The sequence below is a fragment of the Pyxicephalus adspersus genome, chromosome 4 (assembly GCF_032062135.1).
Source record: "Pyxicephalus adspersus chromosome 4, UCB_Pads_2.0, whole genome shotgun sequence".
NCBI classification, from domain to species: Eukaryota; Metazoa; Chordata; class Amphibia; order Anura; family Pyxicephalidae; genus Pyxicephalus; species Pyxicephalus adspersus.
Window position 1 is genome coordinate 61,917,721 of NC_092861.1, and position 21,900 is coordinate 61,939,620.

The 21,900-nt window shown below is 33.6% G+C and overlaps 1 protein-coding gene across 1 annotated transcript in view; it reads right to left on the minus strand.

The window, feature by feature from the left end:
• The window catches only part of CSMD1 (CUB and Sushi multiple domains 1), an 819,458-nt gene that overhangs the window by 191,710 nt on the left and 605,848 nt on the right, over positions 1-21,900 (minus strand). The window contains exons 16-21 of the mRNA XM_072408428.1: positions 20,888-21,026; positions 15,975-16,162; positions 11,430-11,618; positions 8,290-8,406; positions 6,769-6,984; positions 5,707-5,895 (exon numbers count right to left, since the gene is read on the minus strand). Coding sequence (XP_072264529.1) covers positions 5,707-5,895; positions 6,769-6,984; positions 8,290-8,406; positions 11,430-11,618; positions 15,975-16,162; positions 20,888-21,026 — 1,038 coding nt within the window. The remainder of the gene's footprint in view (positions 1-5,706; positions 5,896-6,768; positions 6,985-8,289; positions 8,407-11,429; positions 11,619-15,974; positions 16,163-20,887; positions 21,027-21,900) is intronic.

Consider the following 21,900-nt stretch of genomic DNA (forward strand, 5'->3'; position numbering starts at 1 on the left):
TAGACAATCAATATGCATAATTCCAATATTATTGAAACCCACAAATAATAATGTGGTGTAGTTTGGAAAAAGAGATGAAGTTTTGTGCACAGAATACTCGATTCAGAAATTCCTAATGAGAACCTATAATTATGTTTTTACATGAGCTATACTATATCTGTCAGGTATACTTCAGCCAGCTTGTGTGGCCACCAGATAAAGACATCAGTTATCCCCTGACAAGCAGATTGGCTGAATGGTACAATCCTTGTCATTGTCAGGTATAGGTCAGATTGGTTTGCTAGATCACCCAGCTTCATTGATGAAAGTATACCTTCTCCAGCATTGATCACTTTAATAAATCAGGCCCAAAGTATGATAACCCTATTGTCCCTTTAGTGGATAAAATATGCATGAAACAGGTGAAATGGTAAGAAGCAGACTAATATCAAGTTTTTACTGTTTATTTCCTCCACAGTAGTGAATGTTTCCCTGAATTCGAGCCCATTCACATCTGTGAACACGTAGCAAAATATTAAAACCCAAACTGTTTTTATTGCATAGAGTAGGAAAGGGTTAAAACCTCACTCTTTTACCCTGATAGACATCAGAAATCTGTGCCCGGAAAGAATCTTTCTTAAACATTTCCAGGGACAGGAAAATAAACAAGTGCTATATATATAGCAAGGTTCTCTTCCATGGAACAGGGAGGATAAGTGAGCAGCACCCTGCTGTGCTCCATTTCATAGGAAAGTACACCAGTTGTTCCTGCTCAGTAATTCACCAGTCTGCCAGGACGGATGAGTAAACAGCATCTAGAGACCACTGTACATAAATTTAGCCTTTTCTTCAAGTACTATAAGGTACTATAGGTCATTCACTTATGCATAAATTTCCTAAATAATCATGTAGCAGAATGTGTGCAAAATATAGCTTTCAGAAGGACTTTAAATCCTAATCTAGCCTCTGTGTATGAAATGTAAAGTGGGCACTAATAAATAGGCAAACAGATATTTGGAATTTTTGAGTGGCGATACGACTTCAGATCATCTGTATTTTGTTAGAGGCACAAAGCTGTCATACAGTTTCTGTGACATAAAAGGCAACTGAAATCCCATATTTAAAGCAAACATTGTCATATTCTGAATATTTTAATCAAATAACTCCTATGTGTTGGAGTAAATTTACATAATAAAAAGCATAGCATAGTTGAGACATCCACTATCATCGAGAATAGCACATATTAGTAGTGTTATTAAAGGAAAGTGTGCAGAATGTGAAACCAACCAAGTGCCTGTGAGTATTAACCCATTGATTTGTGAAGTTTAAACCTAAGAAGCTTATAAATTCTCTATTAAAATGTGTATATCTGCCAAAAGTATACGCTATGTGAATGTATATTAATATGAAAATCAGTTCAAGAGTTTGCTGAGTTGTCCGGGAAAGTCATTTTAATGTATTGCCCCACAACAAATAATTTCTGTTACCTCACAGTACTTTGTAACTCCTAGACACATTATACATGTGATTTCCAGTCATTGCAAAATTTTTAAAGGTACATAAAAAATAATTAAAAACAGAAGGCGTTGTTTGTTTTCTCAGCGCTTTTCTCTCAGCTCTGAAACTCAGGTACAATGATGCCCCTGTGGGATAGGGAATTTAAAAGTAACTTGTGGAAAACCTAACATTATCCTCTTTAAATGCTGAATGCACATCCATCAGTTTACCATGTTTTCCACATTCGAGCAATAAACAAAAAATCATAAGGGATTTATTTGCTTACATTAATTATCTGCATTATATATTTGCTGCCCTACACTTCAGTTAAATGAACTAGTGTAAATTAAAACTAAAACTAACGGCTTTAGCTTTATTGAAGTAAGGTCAAGGGACCAATAATATTCGAATTGCAGTCATAGATACAAGTAGAATATATAAATCTTCAATTTCTGGCATAATGTAAGACTATAATATACAAAGAAATACTGATATAATTCTATGCATCTTACAAATATATGTGACATAGAATAACCGTAACTGGTTTAGGTTAGCTGATCATTCATCCGTATGATTTTAACCTATGCTGTATCTGATCTTCAAGCAGCACCTTCTAGTGGCAGGGTAGAAGTAGCTTTCGTGACAGTAAAAAACAGCGAGACACAAAGAAGACATCAGTTTTATAACCGTAAGGTATATTTATTTTTCTAGCATATATGGGCAAGGCTAGCTTAAATCTATTTCCTATAAATATTGGTATTTTTTTAAAGTAACTGGTATTGAACTAAGTAAGTAAAAACCCACAAAAGCCCAGTTTCTCCTCTACAGTTTGTAAAATACTGCAGGATTGATTGCTAAATGAGTACAAGAAATAAGGTCATTTATAATTTATTTCCTTATAATATAATTATTACTTTGTATTGGATTCAATAGTTTTTTTTATTGAATCCAATACAAAATATTTTGAATTTCCCACCACGCTCTTTCACACGCACCGACGCATGCACCAACGTCATCGAGAACTCCCGGGAAATGTCAGTGCACTCCCGGGGGAAAAATCGGAGGAAGAGGACGCAGGCCAAGGATGGGATCCAATGGGCAGGACACTGGAGGACATTGATGGGACCAGGTATGTCATTATTTTGTCATATTTTTAGCTACCATGAGTGTGGCTCGGGGTTACTGTTTTTTTTTTTTTTTTTTTTAGGGTTATCGCTAGGGAGGTTAAGAGAAAGAAGGAAGAGATAGATGGCTTTTTAGGCAACAAATCATTATCAATCATCCATTACTGAGTGTGGATTCATTATAACATTCTCAACTAGACGTCAACAGCTCAACTAGACAGCTCAACTATGCTCGGTAAAAGAGTACATGAGTAATAGACAGCATATTTTAGCAACTACCTACTACCAATTTGTCTCTGAGTTCCCTGAGGAAGACATTCAATATTTGTATGATATACTGTCTATGTACTTTTTTAACACGCATAGTTGAGGTATGTCTAGTTGAGAATGTTATAACGAGTTCACACTCAGTAAAGGATCATTTGATTTGTTGCTTAAAATGGCATCTGTCTCTTCCTTTCTTCTTTCTTTCCTTTCTCTCTACATTTTGCCTTTCAGTTCCTATTAAAACAATGACTTATTCTGCTACCTAGTGGCCAATCATCAAAGGTGCGCAGCTCTCACAATAGGAAGTTAATCGCAAACAAATATTATGAAACAATTTAGAGTGAATTGAAAGGGGAATCATTTTTAAATAGAGCCCTAAGATGACAGCCAAGAACTATTTGTGTTCAATTATACAGCTTTCATTTTCCCAGTGAAGAATCTGGCTGCCAAGGTGAATACTATTTCTTCAATTTCTTTAACCTATTTTCTTTTGTTCCACTAAAATTTATCTAGGTGGCTTTTTACAATATATGTATATAAAGTGGAGAGAAGAGAGGCATTTACCTTGACAATTTTTTAATTAAGTAATTACAGGGTAGTGCAGTCTAACAACTGCTCCTCATGGGTTTATTTTTCAGTACTGTACATGCATACCTACATAGCAATTCTGGCATGGGGGCTTGTATTCCCATATAGAGAGAAAGGACTCTGCCTTTCACTTTCTCTGCTATGCTGATACCAGCACACATGTTCTTGGACATGTGGGGTGAGATGTACAAAAATTGGGAGACCCATTCTTAAAGCACAAACTGTTAAATATTTGTATATACATTATTACTAATGGTATTCCAACAAATTTAGGGAGCTGAAAATGTTTTGCACCATCTGGTCTAGTGCCCATTGTTTAAAAGAGGTGGGAACACTTATCCCTATGCTGCACTGTAATGATTTTAATTGTCTATAGAGCTCTGGAGAAGGAGATGGTAAAAATGGAAACATTAGCAGTGATCCCTGTAGTATATGTGGCATAAAAGTCCCCCTTGCCACCAAAAGAACTCATTGCCTGTCACTATCAGGCTCCATTTCTTTGCTAAGTGTACTCCTGGTATTGTGGGGGTAACCCTTTTAGAGCAACCAATTCTAAAGAAGACATGAGCTTGTATTAGTATAGAAAGAGTAATAAGTGCTAGCCACTTCCTTGTATGCCAAAATAACTAGTTTTAGTTAATTGTTGTTTTTTTTATATGCATAATAAAGTGACAGCTAACCTTCCCATATAATAATATTGTGTTCCAACACTATGGAGAGCTATTGCAGATTTGCAGAGTTAAAAACAAGTCTTCTACTGTGCATTTGATATGTAATAGCTGGTCAATGGCACTATTATTACTGTTGTAAAAATGTAAAGTGTGACTACAGAATACCAAGCAGATGTCATGAAATCTCATTTCAGTGAATGGCATTAGGGGATCTATTGTGTGAATTTCCCAGTGAATCCTTGATAAATACACCCTGGAATTTGCTTAAAAAAAAAGATACCCTGAATACTGTATACTGAGATATGATCAACAAATTGGCATGAATTTACACATGAGCCTAAATTAATACCATTTTCCTAACAGTTCAAAATACACAACATTTTTCTGTCTGTTGGTTGTCATTTTTAATGTTTAAAACTTACATCTTTAAAGCTACATGTTTAAATGAAGTAAAAATCATATTGAAGAGCAATAAAAATTGCAAAGGTGTCTTTGGGTGCTGTAAAAGCTTACAGTAGATATACTTGTCCAGTAATGGAAGGTTTTGTCATTAAAAAAATATTTGGTTTCACAATTCATTTTTCTAGTGCAAATTAAAGAATGAAAGTTATATTATGGAGAGTGGAAATAGCTAAAGCCACATTTTTTGTGGGTCATTGTACCATGACTAATGTGAAATACAGAGATTTCTACATTACAATAAACACAATAATTCTAATATCCATTAATTCAAGAGAATAATTTAAACATATGTAGGCACCACAAGATTTCATTTAGAGAATGTTCAAGAGTACAAAATCACTCAGATACATCACATGATAAACTACGACAAGAGCTACATGCGGAAAAATAGGGAGCAGAAAATTACACGTTCTTAAAATTGCTTAAAAAATAAAATATTCCAGAATGTCAAAAGTAAGTGGCAATAAGTTTTATCTCATGTCATTAAAGTGATTGTAGCTCTGTTATTTACAGAGAGCAAAAGCTTAAGCTGTAATCTGCGCATAGAATGTACAATTACATGTTCATTTTACCATTAGGGAATTCCTATATTCCTTAAGAATTGTTTGTTGTATTGTACTCAACACCAGTGGGTTGCTAATAACATTTTCCTATCCTATTTTCTTAATTATCAAGTCTTTCTTGTACTTTGCTCTGTATTGTTGTGTTCCTGATTATATTGATCTTGATCTTCATATATATATATATATATATATATATATATATATATATATATATATTTGCTATTACTAGAGTTTCAAGAAGAAGGCACATGCAATAGAACTTGCTCGGCAACATTTAGGATATTTCATTACCTGCCCAAACATCATCGTCATTTTTGGAAGACTACTTGAATGCTTTGAGTATGGTACTAGAATGAGTAACAAAATATTTTAAACATTACAAAAAGTCCAACTTAATGTGACTTGCTACCATTAGGCATGAATAAATTAGGACATTCACAGACAAATGGAAGGCCCAAAATATAATAAACTATGCTAAAAGAAAACATTTAGTACCAATAATAACCTCTGATGCTAAAGACTTGATGAATGAAATGAAAGCATGTGACCACCTACCCACACACCTTGGAAGAGGTGTACTCCACACTTTTCTGCCACCTCCTAAGCAGGTGAGCCTATTAAAGCCCTCTAAACGATATCCAGGAAAACAGGAAAATGTTAGAGAGTCTCCAACACCAAAATGAAATCCAATTCTTCTACTGAAAGCAGGAACTCCTGGATCATCACAAGGCTCCAGATCATATTCTGTCCCAAACAATTATGTGATTTAAAGAATTGACAGACAATTAAAATATGTTTAAAACAATAAACACATGTTCATGCAATCATTGAACAAATGATTAGTGGAATAGGAGTATTTCAATAATTTATATTTACAGTTAATTGAAATATAGAGCTGGGTTTGTTTATTGACACTAGGCCTCATTTATTAAGATTCTCCAAGACTAGAGGGGATGATTCGGAAAGCTAGAATGGATTTCTTAAAAAACATTTATTAGCTGGCAAACATTTTTAATCCTAGACCAGATCCATTCCAGATTTTTTGGATCACTCAGGGTTCTCTCATCTATCTTCTCTATAGAAAGTAATTATTAAACAAAGCTTAAATGTGTCTACATATCAAATGTCTAGACAACGTGTTGGCATTTTTTATGATTTAAATAACAAAATGCAAAAAGAAAAAAAAAGAAAAAATGAAGATAGAAAGGAAAATATATTAGGGTAACAAGTAAACCTGTAGGCAACTAACGTATGTGCAGAGAGGCATCACATATCCTTTTCTGCAAAAAAAGCCCTGATGACGATCTTTTAGTTCCACTTCAATTCTTTATTTTTGTTTTGTATCTACTTAGTGAATATCAAATTAAGCAACATGTTGCCAAGTTTATAGTGTCAACAGAAAACAGTCTCCGCTAGACTCTCATAGCTTGTAAGCAAGTTTTACCATATCACCAACACATGTCAGCACTTATGTTCTGTCACTTGTAACATTTTTGTAACACAAAGTAATAGGGAAGAAATATATAAATATATTTAAATAAATCTTGATTTCATACATTGTATTTATAGATCTAGTAAAAAATAAATCTTTTAAACATGTTTCTTTGAATTCCTTACCTGAAAAAGTAATGTTAAATCCTTCATATGAGATTGAAAAATCTGATATAAATCTAAGTTGAGCTGTAAAATTCCCAAAAAGCCCAGCTTTTATAGTGGGTGGTAGAACTGAACCTGTCAGTCTGGCAACGGGATGAGCAAAACTGCCATCTTCTGTTATTAACAGATAGTCATGGGAGCTTTCAAGGTGAAAGGTGTGAAATACCAGCTGTACACCTGCAAAAATAGAAAAATCAAATCAAAACTTCAAATCGGAAGAAAACTGTCAGAGTAAAAAAGTGATTCTCCTTATTTCTATTGCAATTGAATTGTTCTTTTCCTTGTTATAGTGATACAGTATCATATCAAAAGAAAAGGACACCCATGTAAAATAAATACTAACCAGAAAGAATTAAAATTCTGATGTAAAGATATTATAGCAAATGTTTTATTTATTTTTATTAATATTTTTATTAATATTAATTCTATTATAATATCTCATGTACAAGTAGAAAGTATGTACAGTAAATAAGCAAGATTTGCTTCACACTGACATTCAGAGAACAATATAATTTAATTATTTACAATACTTCACACAGTAACATTTTTGTTTATGTTAACTTTGCTGCAAAAAGATTAGATAAAATGGCAATTGGCAAGGTTTGATCCTAAAATTAGTGAAATCACCCCTTATAATAAATGTTCATTAACAACAAACAGAGAATGCTCTTGTAGATAACATGCAATAGCAGGTATCTCACTCTATTTAGACAGCACACAAAAAAATTTGAAGAAATCATAATAATTGTTACATTTCTCATACCTGTATTACAACAATACAAAAATCATATCTAACCTTTTTCTGAAAACAGCAAACTACAGTGATCGATGACTGAATAGGTAAAGATAATCTGTTATGAAATGTAAAAACATGGAAGGTAAATGTGTACATGGATTCCTAGGATGCTGAGTATGTCTAAGCATGGTTCTGTGTTTGATGATATCAATAGATACGTTGACCAGCCTTCAGGCAGGATAATTTACCTAGAAGAAATGTTAAGGATTCCTGCGTGATAAAGTAATTCATGTATCTTATATGTGCATTTATCCTTTATATATTTGCAATATACGTAAAGCTTTTTATACATGTGGGAATTTCACTTCAGTTAGATATACCTGGTGTGTGCAGCTCAAAAAACAACATATTTGCTCAATCTTGGTACAGCTAAGGACCCTTTCACACTTGTGGTTGACAACTACCGCATATTAAACGCTGCTAAGCACTAAGGAGTGGCAAGCTGCACTTGGAGGTCAACTATTGCCCTTTTGTTTCTCCAGAGGAGGAGAACCAGCTGCATAGCCAGAAGCAACATGATGATTCCAGAAACTGCACTGCAACCCCATGGCAAATGCATGCAAATGTGTGCACAAAATTGTTTCCAACTGAAGTTAGACTGAAAGTTTAGAAGTATCTGACAGATTCCATTTAAAGAACAATAATAATCACAGCCTTTTTTACATAATAAAGTTGGATACTGATACCTTTTCCATGAGAGACTTCTATTGTCCAAGTACAGTTTAAGGAGTTAGGATAAAAATCTGGAAAACCTGGAGATAGTATTGTTCCACTTTTTCCATGAATATATCCCCCACATAATGCTAAAAATAAAAAACAAAAGAATTAAAACCAAATTATGTTGCCTTAAAACACAAAGAACAATCCGATACAAAAAAATAGGTTGCTTTCAACAAATCAGATTTTGCCATATTCTGTGACCTCTTAAAGGTTTAATGCTACTAGGTAAATAGTTGTAATTCAAAGAATGCAAGGATGTAAAATGGCATCGCTGTCTAATGCATCCATTTCTCTGATCAGATATAAAATTATTCTGTTTATAAAATCATTACATTTCTACAAAGACAAGCATTAGGGGTGATAATCTGATAATTTACTGGGACCCAAAAAGTATCTATGTCAATGAAGCTATGTGTAGTGATTGGTTAACGGTTCCTTGCCTTTTCTTTTGTTAAATAGGGAATGTTCATATCTGCCCCCTTGCAAAAGTTCTAAAAATTATAACTTCTAAAACTTCTGAAACTCACTAACATTAGATAGGTAAGGTCACACATTTTATAAATGTCTTTACCAACCTAAAATATGTGCAAAATGATTTACCATACCCTATGATAATTAAATGAGAGCCTCCCGCCTACAGTACCTTCCTTAACCATGTACATTTAAAAGATCTCAAGTATTTAATTCCATCAAAACAAGTCACCACACCACCATATCACAACATCACACTCCAGGCAAGCTCTGATACACTTAAAATATACATCCCTGTTACACTGACGTTTATAGAATATAAAGCATCTTTGCAAACAAAAAGAAAAAAAAAACACAGTGGCATTCTGCTCCCGACATTCCCACTTTAGCTTTAATAGTGACAATAAATGTATCTCATTGTACGTTTGGACTGTACATGTTAGCAAACCTGACAGCTGGGTCTGCCAGCTACTTAGCCACCCAGAATGTTTTTGTACTTGCCAACAAAGCAGAAATTTGGTAAATTTTTGCCTTCTTCCAACTCTGAAAAATGTGATGTTCTGTTGATCTGACACTCTCTATAATATAATTCTGTTAGACAAACTGCAAACAAAAAGCCTGTATTTCACCAAATTTTACTTTTATTTTTTTTGTGTGTATTTTTTTTCAAAATCTACTAATTTTAGAAAAGACATTCCTCCTAGAACAGTGAAGCATGGTACAACCATGTAAGTTAGAGACAGAACAAACACTGATTAGTTTGCTCACCTTTCTTTAAGGTAAGGAATGTTACTGCATTTTTCTCTATATAGAAAAAATTGTAGAAATCATATGAAGTCTTCAGTGATAGTTCTTCTTTAATGTTAACAACAATAGAATGATTGATTACCAGGCCCAATTAACACATTGCTACAATTTAGATTAACTAAACTCAGCTATGGATCATTAAATTTGATAAACAGGTCAATGTTTAGTCATAATTATACCTACTTAAAAAATATATTTTTAACTTGACACCTTTGTTGTTTATTATGCTAGAATAATGCAACTTTCCCAGTAGAGGTGCACAGTTGAAGCAAAGGCTAAACTACATTGCTGAATTATTCATTAAGAGTGGTTATTCTTTATTTATGAAGCAGGCTCATAAACATTCACAACATAAGAAAAATCACCAAGTGGTCCCTTGGACAAACGGATTTTTGTTCATATAGGCTTATTTTGAATTCCTTACTAATATATTTTGTAAAGTGATTCCATTGCACACATTGGGAAGTTATTGCTTTTACAGAGCAAAGATAAAAAAGTAGACAGTATACAACAAACAATTAGATTACTGTTACAGAGCAGGCACAATTACTTGCACTTGACGTAACATCAGTTGAAACCTTGGATTCTTGTCCTACACTGTGTACATAGCCTCACTATTTTGTAACTGCATGTCTGAGAAAGAGGACAATGTGTGTATTTAAAACTTGGAAGGTTTCTTCTACAATAAAGTCATATCAAGGAACATTGTGGTGCACTGGTCATATGTAAACAGAAAAAGTGAATATAGGCAACTCAAAATTTAAGACACAGGCAGCAGGTTGAAAGGACTGCCATATTTGTGTGCAAGGAGCAGTCCATATGCAACAATGAAACACGTAAACTAATGAGTAACAACTGGACCTTTCCTATCAACAGGGAACTCAACAGTTAGCATATTGTACTGCTGCATGAAGACTTATAAGAAATGAAGCAGTACTTCTCCACATTATGCTGGCTTTATTGTGGATTTGGGTACTACTGGAGAGCTCTTTTACTGTAATCCACAACATTACATTTGTTTTTTCATGCTTACTGTGTAATGTGTCTTATTGCTTTCTTCTGGAGTTTACTTAAGGCCCATTTCATCCTTGTACTAAACCCTCGTTTCTCACATTCGTATGTCTAATGCAGTGAGTATACTATCTACTGGAGTTCTGGTATTTGACAGCTGAATGACAGAGATAAGGAATACCTCCAGAAAGAACTAAGAGCTTTATCTTGACTTAAGGTGAGACTGAAGCCCCGTGTAAGGCCTTAGCATAAGTTTCAAGATTCTTAACTAAGTTGAAAACAAGTGACAGGACATTTGCCTGTATCCTACTAGTAATGCTGCTTTATACAATATCGTGGACATGGTATGTTTATTTCATAAAATGATGGGGCAGGAATGATCATCCAGGAGGTTGCATGTCTTTTCTCTAAATCTGATTTTAAATTGCATGTTTCTATATAACTGATCTTTAGACTGTACAACAAAAATTATAGATATTACTATATCTGTCTTTCTAATAAACAGCATTTGAGAATATAAAAACGTTAGGCACAATTCAGCAGCTGAACTTGACAGCTTGAATGTGTCAGTGCTGACAAATCTGCAAATGTTAGTGTTGATGCCTTGCAAATGTCAGGTTGATGGCCAATCATCAACAGAATAGTTCAGTAGTGAAAATATCTAGCCAGAGATCTGTGACCTGATTACAAATGTTCCCTAGAGCAGAGAAATATTAAAACTACAACATATTTGCTGGGTTTAGATATTTAGATAAAGATATATAAAACTTGAAATTAAACATATTTAGGAAATGCTCATGAATGTCACACCACTTACCGTCACAACTTGGTAAGGCATGGTTCCATTGGTGGTTTTCCTCACACACCAGTGGATCATCATCACTTAATATGTAGCCAGCATCACAAGTGAAAGCCACAGAAGAACCAATTCCAAAGTTTTTCCCATGTCGGTGACCATTTACTGGAATGCCAGGATCAAGGCATGAATCTGATTCCAGAGTAACACCTATAGTATACATATCACTGAATATTACTTTTAGATGCTGTAACTCTAGTATCAAAGTTAGGATCAAATACAATCTTTATTTCTAAATGCAAATTAGGAGCTTTGCAAAGTGTAATTTAAAAAAACCTAAACAGACATATTATTATTATTAATATTATTATTATTATTATTATTATTAATAATAATAATAATAATAAAAACAGACAAAATTTAAATAAAAACAACTAATGAAAGGGGAATAGAAACAAGAATTTTGCTAACACATGATTGGTTGATTTAACAATCTTTATTCCTTCAGTTAATCAACTCTGCTGACCTTCATTATATTCCAACATTGGGCCTGATTTATTAACCACCTGGCCGTTAAGCCCGAGCATGCTCGGGGTAAAAACTTTTGCAATTTTCGTTAACCCCGAGTTTTTCTCAGCAGGTGGTTAAATGTAAACAAATATTATATTGCAATCCGATTGTCATACATTGTATGACAATCGGATTACAACTGAAAGGAAATACTCACCCAGTGTCCGCAGCTCCTCTTGCTGGTATCTGTAGTGAGATGTATAGCACAATGCAGAAATCCTGCATTGTGCTGTGGATCTCTCCGGAGATACGAGCAGCTTCCAGCGTCCAGCGTGTGCCTGTGTCTCTTGTCTGTGTGAGGCACGCAGGGAAATCCCCCCCCTCACATCACTCGGAGGATGAGTCATCTTCCGGGTGATGTGATTGGTGATGTATGGGGGTGTGTCAGGGAGGGAAATTTAAAAGCAGAGTACAATGTAATCTGCTTTTAAATGGTTTTTACAGTACAAAAACACCACACAACATGAAATAAAAATAAAAGTACATTTTTAATTTTATTTTTAGATTACATTGTTGTCTATTATTTCATTATTGTTTTAAATTATTATTTATATTTATGTATTATATTATAATTTATGATTTTAATATAATAAATAAATATAATTATCATACCCGGGAGTTAACCCTAAGAATAACAAGCCCACAATATAAACAAAAATTTCTATGCAAAAAAAAAATAGGATAGGATTTTATTAAAAGTACATTTTTTTTTTGTGATTGTGTTTCAAACTTTTTTTATATTCATGATATCTACTAGACCCTTGTTCGGACATATTTCTGTAACTTACAGGTCTAAAATGTAAAAAAAAAAATTTCATGAAAAACAGTGTACCGCTTTTGGTACAGAAATCTAGACATCAGTGTAACGCCCAGGAGGTTAAAGCTCTTCAAGGCCAGAGAGGATACATATTCATCAGGGAAGCTAGGTGATTCAGCAAACCTGGAATGGATCAGGTTCAGGATTGAAAACATTTGCTAACAAATAGCAAATGAAATCCATTCCAGGTTTGCTTGATCACCCAGATTCACTGATGAAAGTGTATCCTCTCCGGCCTTGAAGAGCTTTATTAAATCAGGCCTATTGTGTTTGCTACTAAATTATAGGTTCCCCTTAAGAGGCTAATTTCACTTAGCAATGTTCAAATGGAGAAGATAAAATAGAGTAGTATGTATTAGTACTAATTAACCAAGTGCCCCAGGTCCAACAATGGTATTGGTATGAGACTTATAGATGGAACAGGGGCACACAATAATTCATTGCTTACTCACCATAGTTCTTCACTAATCTCTATATTGTGATGATGTTCTTTAAAGTAAACCCTGAGGATACTCACTTGTCCCCATACTATCACGAGAGCCACCAACCTCACAAAAAATGCTGGGTTGCACACGTGCTTACCTGCCTGATTCCAAATTTATCAAGTGGAATTTAAGTTACACTTTAACTAGGTAATTGTATGCTTAGAAAAAAATCGTATCTTATAATGAAAGATGATTTTAAAATATATGTTAAGATTATGTACCTTTTTCTTTTTTTTAATGTACGGACTTGTATTTTAAATAAAACGTTAAAGTATGTGTCAAATTAATATATAACATTGGAATTACATTTTTACAATATTCTATGAAAATATCACTTAGAAATTGATAAAGAAGAAGGCATATATATAATATTCAAAGGGTAAGGTAGCATTACTCTCAATAATTCATTTCATGCTGGCAAAAGGTTAATAGTTATTCTTCCTTGGGTGCAGCAGTATTAACTTTCTTTTATTAAAATATTTGCTTAAGACAATTCAGCTCTTTTACAAATGATTATTTTTATCATCCCATCCCTTCTAAGTGATCACAGCACATTAATAAATGTTATAACTGAACCAATTTAAAGGTGTATTTTTTCAACCTAGATACTACTGTTTACATATTGACCTTAATTTTAGTTTAATTATGAAAACATATCAATATTAACAATAATAATAAAATCAGAATATTACAATTCTCAAGGAGGTAAGCTCAACAGAAAAGTCACTTTATATGATAGTAAATATTGACTATTATAAAGGAATCTTATTTATTTATCAAGTAGTTATTCAGCAAACATTCACTGGTGCAGTATTTATCATTGCCAGTTAAAACACATGGAACCAAATGCCATATTGACTGCTTTGTTAACAGATCTCTATATGTTTTGCACTTTCAATTAAACTCTTGTTGAACAGCTACATGCACAGCCAAAATAAATATAATATAGAACATGCGGTACAAGGCTACCAAATGGTTAGGAAGTGCATTGTGAATGAAGTTTGGAGGGAATCTCAATTTATGCTACTGCATAGAGCGTACAAAGTATTTAGGCCGTCTACGGGGGAACCACAGACAAGAGCATGGCACCTCTAATGTCCTAAATGTGACTGTGCTTATACATCATTAGCACATCATTTGTGGTTTTGCCCATATATTACAGAATACTGGCTGAAAATGTTATTGTGGATAGCCAATGTGACCGGTTATGCCATTTCAGAGAACCTGTCTCTCCTGCTTTTTGGTTACTGGGACGACACGGTATCTTGTACTCTTCCTAAAAGTTTGCGAGATTGGATAAGCGTCTGTCTATTGGCGGCTAGACGTGCCATCATGAATACCCAGATCCATCCTCAGGCACCTGAGGTGGAGCAAGTGGTTTCCGTTTTAAAAACTCTATTTTATAGAAAGAAGTTGGACGCTTAAATCCGAGGAGATGATACTATATCTCACTTCTTACAGCAATGGTATACATTTATATACATTTATATTGCATTTTATACTGCATTTTCCGACAAAGAGAGCACTACTATTTTAGAAATTTAAGTACTCATCATGGTATATCTATAATGTATCTGGTTGACTAATGATTACTTAAAGGTTTACAGAATGCTCCTCTGTATTTCTGACTGGATATGCTATTTGCTCTATGTTTCCTGTTTATTGTATTTTTCAGTTGTGTTTTTTTTTTTTTTTTTATGCTGTTCAGGTGTGAGTTCTCCCTCGTCCACGCCCTCCCCTCTCTATCGTTATTATGTATGTTTGTCGGTTTTATCATCTGTTTATATATTGTAAAAAAAATTTCTTTGCAAAAAATAAAGATTTTAAAAAAATAAATGTATTATACATATATAACTCTTCAAAAAATAAAATAATTTGTATTTCTGTCCATCCAACATTGAGACTTACAGTCCTACCAAGAAATGACATACAGCAGCCAGCCTATATACAGTACCTCAATGTGATTAATTTCATGTTGTGGTGATAGGCCCGCTTTGAAGAATTTACCAATTCTAAATGAGTGTAATTCTGGAAAGTGGCAGGACATTTTTGATGAGGGAATACTGTTAAAAATTACACAAAGACACAAAGCCACAAAGTAAAACTGGCCCATAGCAGGACATGTTTATTCAAGGATATTCAAGGATAATAGGGCTAACTACAGTATGCCTAACTTCAATTTCATCAATGGAGATGGGAGAAGAGGTAGATTTGAGTAAATTAATGTCAAGGGTTTTAGGTGCATGTTGTTTTTGCACTTAATGTTATTTTTCTACTAAATGATAGAGCTGTGTATTGCGATCAAAAGAAAACTCCTCTTTATGTAAAAACCAAAAAAAAAATTAAAAAAGCTTCTGCAAAGTATTGCAGATATAATAAAAAACAACCAAAGAGCTTAAGGAGGTTAGGAAATCTATACAACAGTTATATATCTAAGCAGACCAGTCTGATTTACAAGAAAAAAGTGCATAAGGCTTTTGTTCTTTCTTTGCCAGTTATTCAGAGCAGTAATCAACATTGATTCTTGGGACTTCTTTCATAAAATTTTGATTAAATGAGAGTGTAAACCAGGTCATGAACTATGAACAGTACAATCAGCCATTATAGTTAACATGATCATTTATTAAATCACAGCACAAATGAAGAAAAAAAGAATCTAAAGAAGTTCTGATATAATAGAACACAATTACTTACTTTCATAGCGAATTAGAAAGCCAACACTGGAACGGCTGTTATCAGTTGTGAATAAAAGATACAAAAAATTCCCTGTACTAATAAGAAATTGTGGTGCTTGCGTTCCATGGTACTCTCCAATCAATGGTGATGAATTGGCGGGCCCATCCCGTACTTCCAGAATATCATAATTAACTTCAGTCTGAAATCTAACAAAGGAATGGCATTTAATTAATATACTTATTTTAGCAATATGAAATATTACATTACATCAATATTACCATTTTTTGGTTGTAAAGCAGAAAAAATAAAATAAAATACAAACTAAACAAAACTGCATTACATATTTACATTATAAATATATATATACCATCACTAACTTTAGATAGACAATATTAATAAAATAAATTACAATAAATAGCAACTGTTTTCTCTGCTTAAGGTGATGCTACGTCAGGGTTGGGCCAATGCAAAACCAAGTAAAGTAACTTTACTTTAGTGTTGGGGGGGTACCACTGTCATATTGACGGTTTAGCTCTGATGTTTTCACAGGGAGAGCATTTTGCTCTGTGAAATCAGTGTCCCTTATTACATAATAAATAATTGCATTATCCCCTTCTTTAGCTTTTTTTCTTGTTCAGATATAAACCATAAAAATATGCATTCATTTTGCTCTCATAAAACAAACAAATCGTAAAATAAATTTTTTGCATTTGTGAATTATAAACTACTTTAGCTCCTAGATAAGAGAACAGATTTTAGTTACCATAATGGTAATGACATTCTGGCTCTGTTTTACTGTGATCATTATGAATAAATAACACCAAGTACATTACAACACCCTGTCTCATGCCATTTACTTTTCCATAGAGTAAAACACGATAATCTTTGTGCTCCTTTTTGCGCATCCGGTGCTTGTGAATGTACAAGTTTTGGTGCTTGAGAACCTTGCCATGATTGATTGCTTGCTTTAAAAGATGATATTATTCCTATGTTTAAATATTTTTTCACTATGGAATAGAATTTTTATAAATCAAAAATAAAGATAAAGTCTGCGAATATTGGTATGCTTGGACATTTCTAAAGGTAAAGACACGTGAAAATACAATTATGTTCAGACAAGGATAATATATTTCTGGAATGTAGTGGACATACAATATAAGCCTCAACTGTTTATAGTCTCCACCAAAAGTACCAAATATAAAAATTTCAATAAAAGTGTAGAGAAAATGCCAGTCAGGGAAAGAGGGCTTTCACCTTATAACAGGAAATGTAAAAAGATCCTTTATGGTGGGATTATAAGGTAATATTTATTAAAAATTGTGGATTCAACAAAAATGTATAATTTATTAAAATAATATTTTAATAATTATATAATGTTTTAGTGATTGGGATTATATTAGTGTTATATTAGCTGTAGTTTGGACTGTTTGAAAAATGCTGGGCTTTGGGTGGTTTGTGGTTTAATTGTAGGATTCAAGTTCATGATTAGGAATAAATTAGAGTTTATGGTGGTTCTCAAAATCTTTAACTCAACTTTCTCAACTGAATCCCCTATGCTAGGAACTAATATATATTTATGGATAATTATTATTATAGTGACTATTTTCAAAATTTAGGTGCAAAACAAGCCAAAACTTTCTTCTGGCATTAAGGAAAGAAAGAACAAGAATCACATATGTTTTACAGTTTTTTGATCTATGTTGTCATCCAAGTGATTTACCCTAACTTTCAGTCCTAGTGACAGTGATATAACCATACTTTAATATGGTTCTAGATACTCAGGTGGCTTTAAGAGACATCAGATCATGCAGTGTGGAACTAACATTCCACACAGCCAATTCACCCTCAATACATTCCATGAGGTCTTTCCAGTGAATGACCACAAGAACATAAGTTAAAATGAAGTTTAACTCTAAAATGGGATATCACACCCATGAGAGCCTAACTATATTTTCAGGACATAAATTACATATTTATATAATAAATATAATGATGTTTGATGTTTGAAGTGGTCTTGGTTTTTTTCTCTTTTCTCTGGGACATTTTGATCTTTAGATTTATAGATAGTATAGAAGTATAGATAAGATATAGATTTATACTAGTGTTATCTTTCTTTGTTTTAATGAGATAAACAAATGACAAAGAAGTATTTGCTATCCTCTAATTCACCTCACCCCACCCCACCCCAGGTAAAGCTACGTACACACTTCCAATTATTATCGTTGGAAAACGAACGACGAACGTTCATGCACGATATATACGAACGATCGTATAGCACCGATCCTGCACACAGAGTTAACGACACGATCGTTCGTAGATATTGTACACACAATAGATACGATCGTTTGAGCGATAGAGGAACTATGTGCACGACAGGAAAGTGAACGGACGTTCGTTCATCACGCATGCTCTGAACATGGACGATCAACGAACGACCGTACACACGAACGATGTTCAACGATCGTCGTCCAATCCGATCCGTCGGTCCGGTCGTTCGTTTCCAGCGACTTTCCTCGTTCGTCGGCGTCGTTGGTTATTTTTTTACGAACGATTTTTTGCCCAATCGATCGTTCGTCGTTCGATTGGAACGATAAAAATTGGAAGTGTGTACGCACCTTAAGGGTGTAAAAATTATCTAAAAATCTGAGCTACCTTAGCATGAGCTAAGGCAACATTCCCCAGCTGTGGATTACACTAGATCTACTCTTAAAAAAACTGCAGAACACATTAGGGGGTCACTGCTATACATTTGGCAGCTGCAAAAAAAGCAACAACAACTGTTAATGTGCCTTGCAATAGCCCAGATGAAACAATATACACAAACCTACTAAATATTGATCAGGTGTTATGAAATGTTAGACATAAGTACATCAGGGTAGCCAACTGCCAATTGACATTGGGTTATATTATAAATACATAATTTATTTTTTATTTATTAATAAGCTCTCTGATTGAAGAAGATAGACTATCATGGGTGATCTATGATTGATTCAGAAAAGCTGCTATGCATTTAGTCCAGGATTGAAAATATTTGCCATCTAAAAGCAAGGGATTTTTACGAAATCCATTCTAGGTTAGCTGCATCACCCAGGTTTCTTTATGATAGTCTATATTCTTCAGTCCTTATTAAATCAGACCCAGTGTGTTACTGGCAATGTTAGAATATATTATGTTACTAGCTGTTGATTTTGGTTCTCCAAAGGCATGTTCTCATGACAATGACAATTTTGCTCTAAGATGTTCCTAAGTTTATCTGACTGGCAGCAACAACTTACTACATTGCTTGACATGTGTTCACTTTTTTTCCAAGAAAAATAAGTTTGGACATCACCTAAAATAAATACATTTAAACAAGAAACTAAATGTAATCTACAGTTTACAGCAGGACTCCAAACCATTCTATTAGTATTAATCACTGAGCAAACAATTAATTTAACTATACCAAGGTACATACCCCACTGTTTAAACTTAGCAAAGTAACCTAATTGAGAGGGAATAAATGATATGTGTATTCCTGCTGTTCCAAGTCATACTGTGAGCTTACACTTGTTAATTAAGCCTTGATTATAGTAACCTGCTAAAAGATTCACTTTAATGTGTATCACCTAGATCAATCAATACTGTGAAGTGATGGAGTTAACCACAACATGGCCCAGTATGTCTGTTTACATTTTTTTTTCTGGAACCTTGCGTTAACAATTTTCTGCTCCTTGAATCTTTAGGGCTTAGATTTATGACAGATGATGAAGCATGAAATCATTCTCCACTGGCTATCTTTTTTTACCAGCAAGCTGACACCCTCTCTTGATACAATATAACACTGTTCAGTGAATACTATTCAGAGTCGTCTGAAGAGATGTTAACCTCTTGAACTATAAAACCAGAACATTGTACAATATTATACTTGTCAGCACAGATTAGTATAAAGATGTGGATTTCAAAAAAGATAAAAGCTACATAATCATAATCTTGATTAAACTGCTTATAAACCACATTTGTCAGTGAAACTAATTTCAAAGCATGTGAAGTTATTAAATAGAGAATTGAATGATAATATATTTCTTCATTAAAATGGTTTAGCCTGGCAACAATACCTACTCTTCATAGCCAATTTAAAATTTTTCAGGTTTCTTGGGTTAAATTGTAACTATTTGTTATGTAAAAGGAAGATTAAACAAAGCTGAGGAATAGCTAATATATGTATAGGGACACATAAATTTTGTGTAAAAATAATTTCTGGCTTATCAGAAATTGAATCTGATAAATGTGGAAATATGGATCTAACTGATCTTGAAATAACACATAATCTGGAGGTGAATGTGTGCAGCAGAAAAAGATGGCAACGCTTTTAACTAGCTCCATGCCAGTTTAGGTTCAAACTGCTTCCCGTGCAGATTAACTGCCTTTCTCGCAGCTGAGATTGAGCTCCTTAGCTCCCAGAAGATGCTCCACACACTTTACAGATCGGTCCATTTAACAAATCCACTGCTAGGTCCTGTGGCAATTAAAGCTTACACAGCAGAGGCCTATCCAACATGGCACCAGATCCAGTTCAGGAGAATATTGGAATACAGAAGAGTGATACATCACAGCTAAAATATCAGTTATAACAAGTTTGCTGTCTATGGAGTTAATTTACTATAGAAGTAGGGAAAGTTCACTTATCTAATGAATACAGTGCATCTGTATTAGCCAATCCATGTGTAAAGTATATAGATTGTTTTAGAATTAGCCAGGATATCTTCACTTAATTTACTAAACTAAGTGAACATTCACTGTCCTAGTAAATTACCCCCAGTGTCAAGATATATATCAGAAAAGGCATGTAATTGTAAATGTTATACTAGCAAACAGAGAAGGATCTAAAGATTATTTGTGCAAACTCATCATTTAGAGTACCACAAGCTGACAATATGTATATATTTCCCTACCTCTCAAAAGTAATTTTAACTGAATGTCCTGTTCTTGCTTCAATCACCCATTCACAGTTTAATGAATCTTTGTAATAGCCAGGCCAGCCTGGAGGCAATATAACCCCACTCGATGCTGTTAAATGTCCTCCACATGGTGCTGTAGAAAAAAAAGCAAAATTTACAACTTAACTCTCTGTTTAAATGATACTACTAAGTGGTTTTAAAATTAAAGACTAATGAGACTGCACAAATTAGTGACAAAATACAATAAAAAGAAGAAGAAGAAAAAGGAAAAAGATTTCCAATCAATAAATAAATATTGTTGTAGGAGGGAAAAAAGAATATAAACAATACCAAAACAATAACAAAATATGTCAACTACTGTGTAAATAGCCCTTAAAAAAACAAAACAGTTAAATGCAAACAAAAATTGGGGCAAATAGCATGATCACAAGAAAAAATGATCCAAGATATGCAGACCAATTTACTAAGCAATACAAAGGGCAGTATATGAGACAAAGTACACAATGAAACAAGATACTATAATTTGTAAATTAAATTAACCCCCTTGCATCCAGAAGGATTTCAGCTTTCTGAGGTTAGATAGTGATAGATGAAGATTAAATTCATTTTGACTGCATGAGGTTATTAAACATAGCTCTTTGACCTCTTAAATAAGTATATAAGTGACTGGGTGAAGGGGTAAATCTAACATTGGTAAATACTTAAATCGGATTATTCATATAGTTTGGGTTTTATTGTATGTGTATGTTAGTTGATTCCTTTACTATTTCTTTGGTGCATTTTAACCTAATAAAACATGTTGTTTTATACATGTATATTATTTTACACTTGAGTGTCATTGCTTTCCCCTTTAAAGATTACTGTGCAGCCCATGTTAAACTGTAGAGCCCATTACAGTGACACCTGTACAAGAAATAGGGTGGGATTGTCACCAAGATAGAAATACAATAAAAGCACAAAAATATTCAAATCCTTCCCTTCACTGTACAAAAAAGTTTCCTTATTTT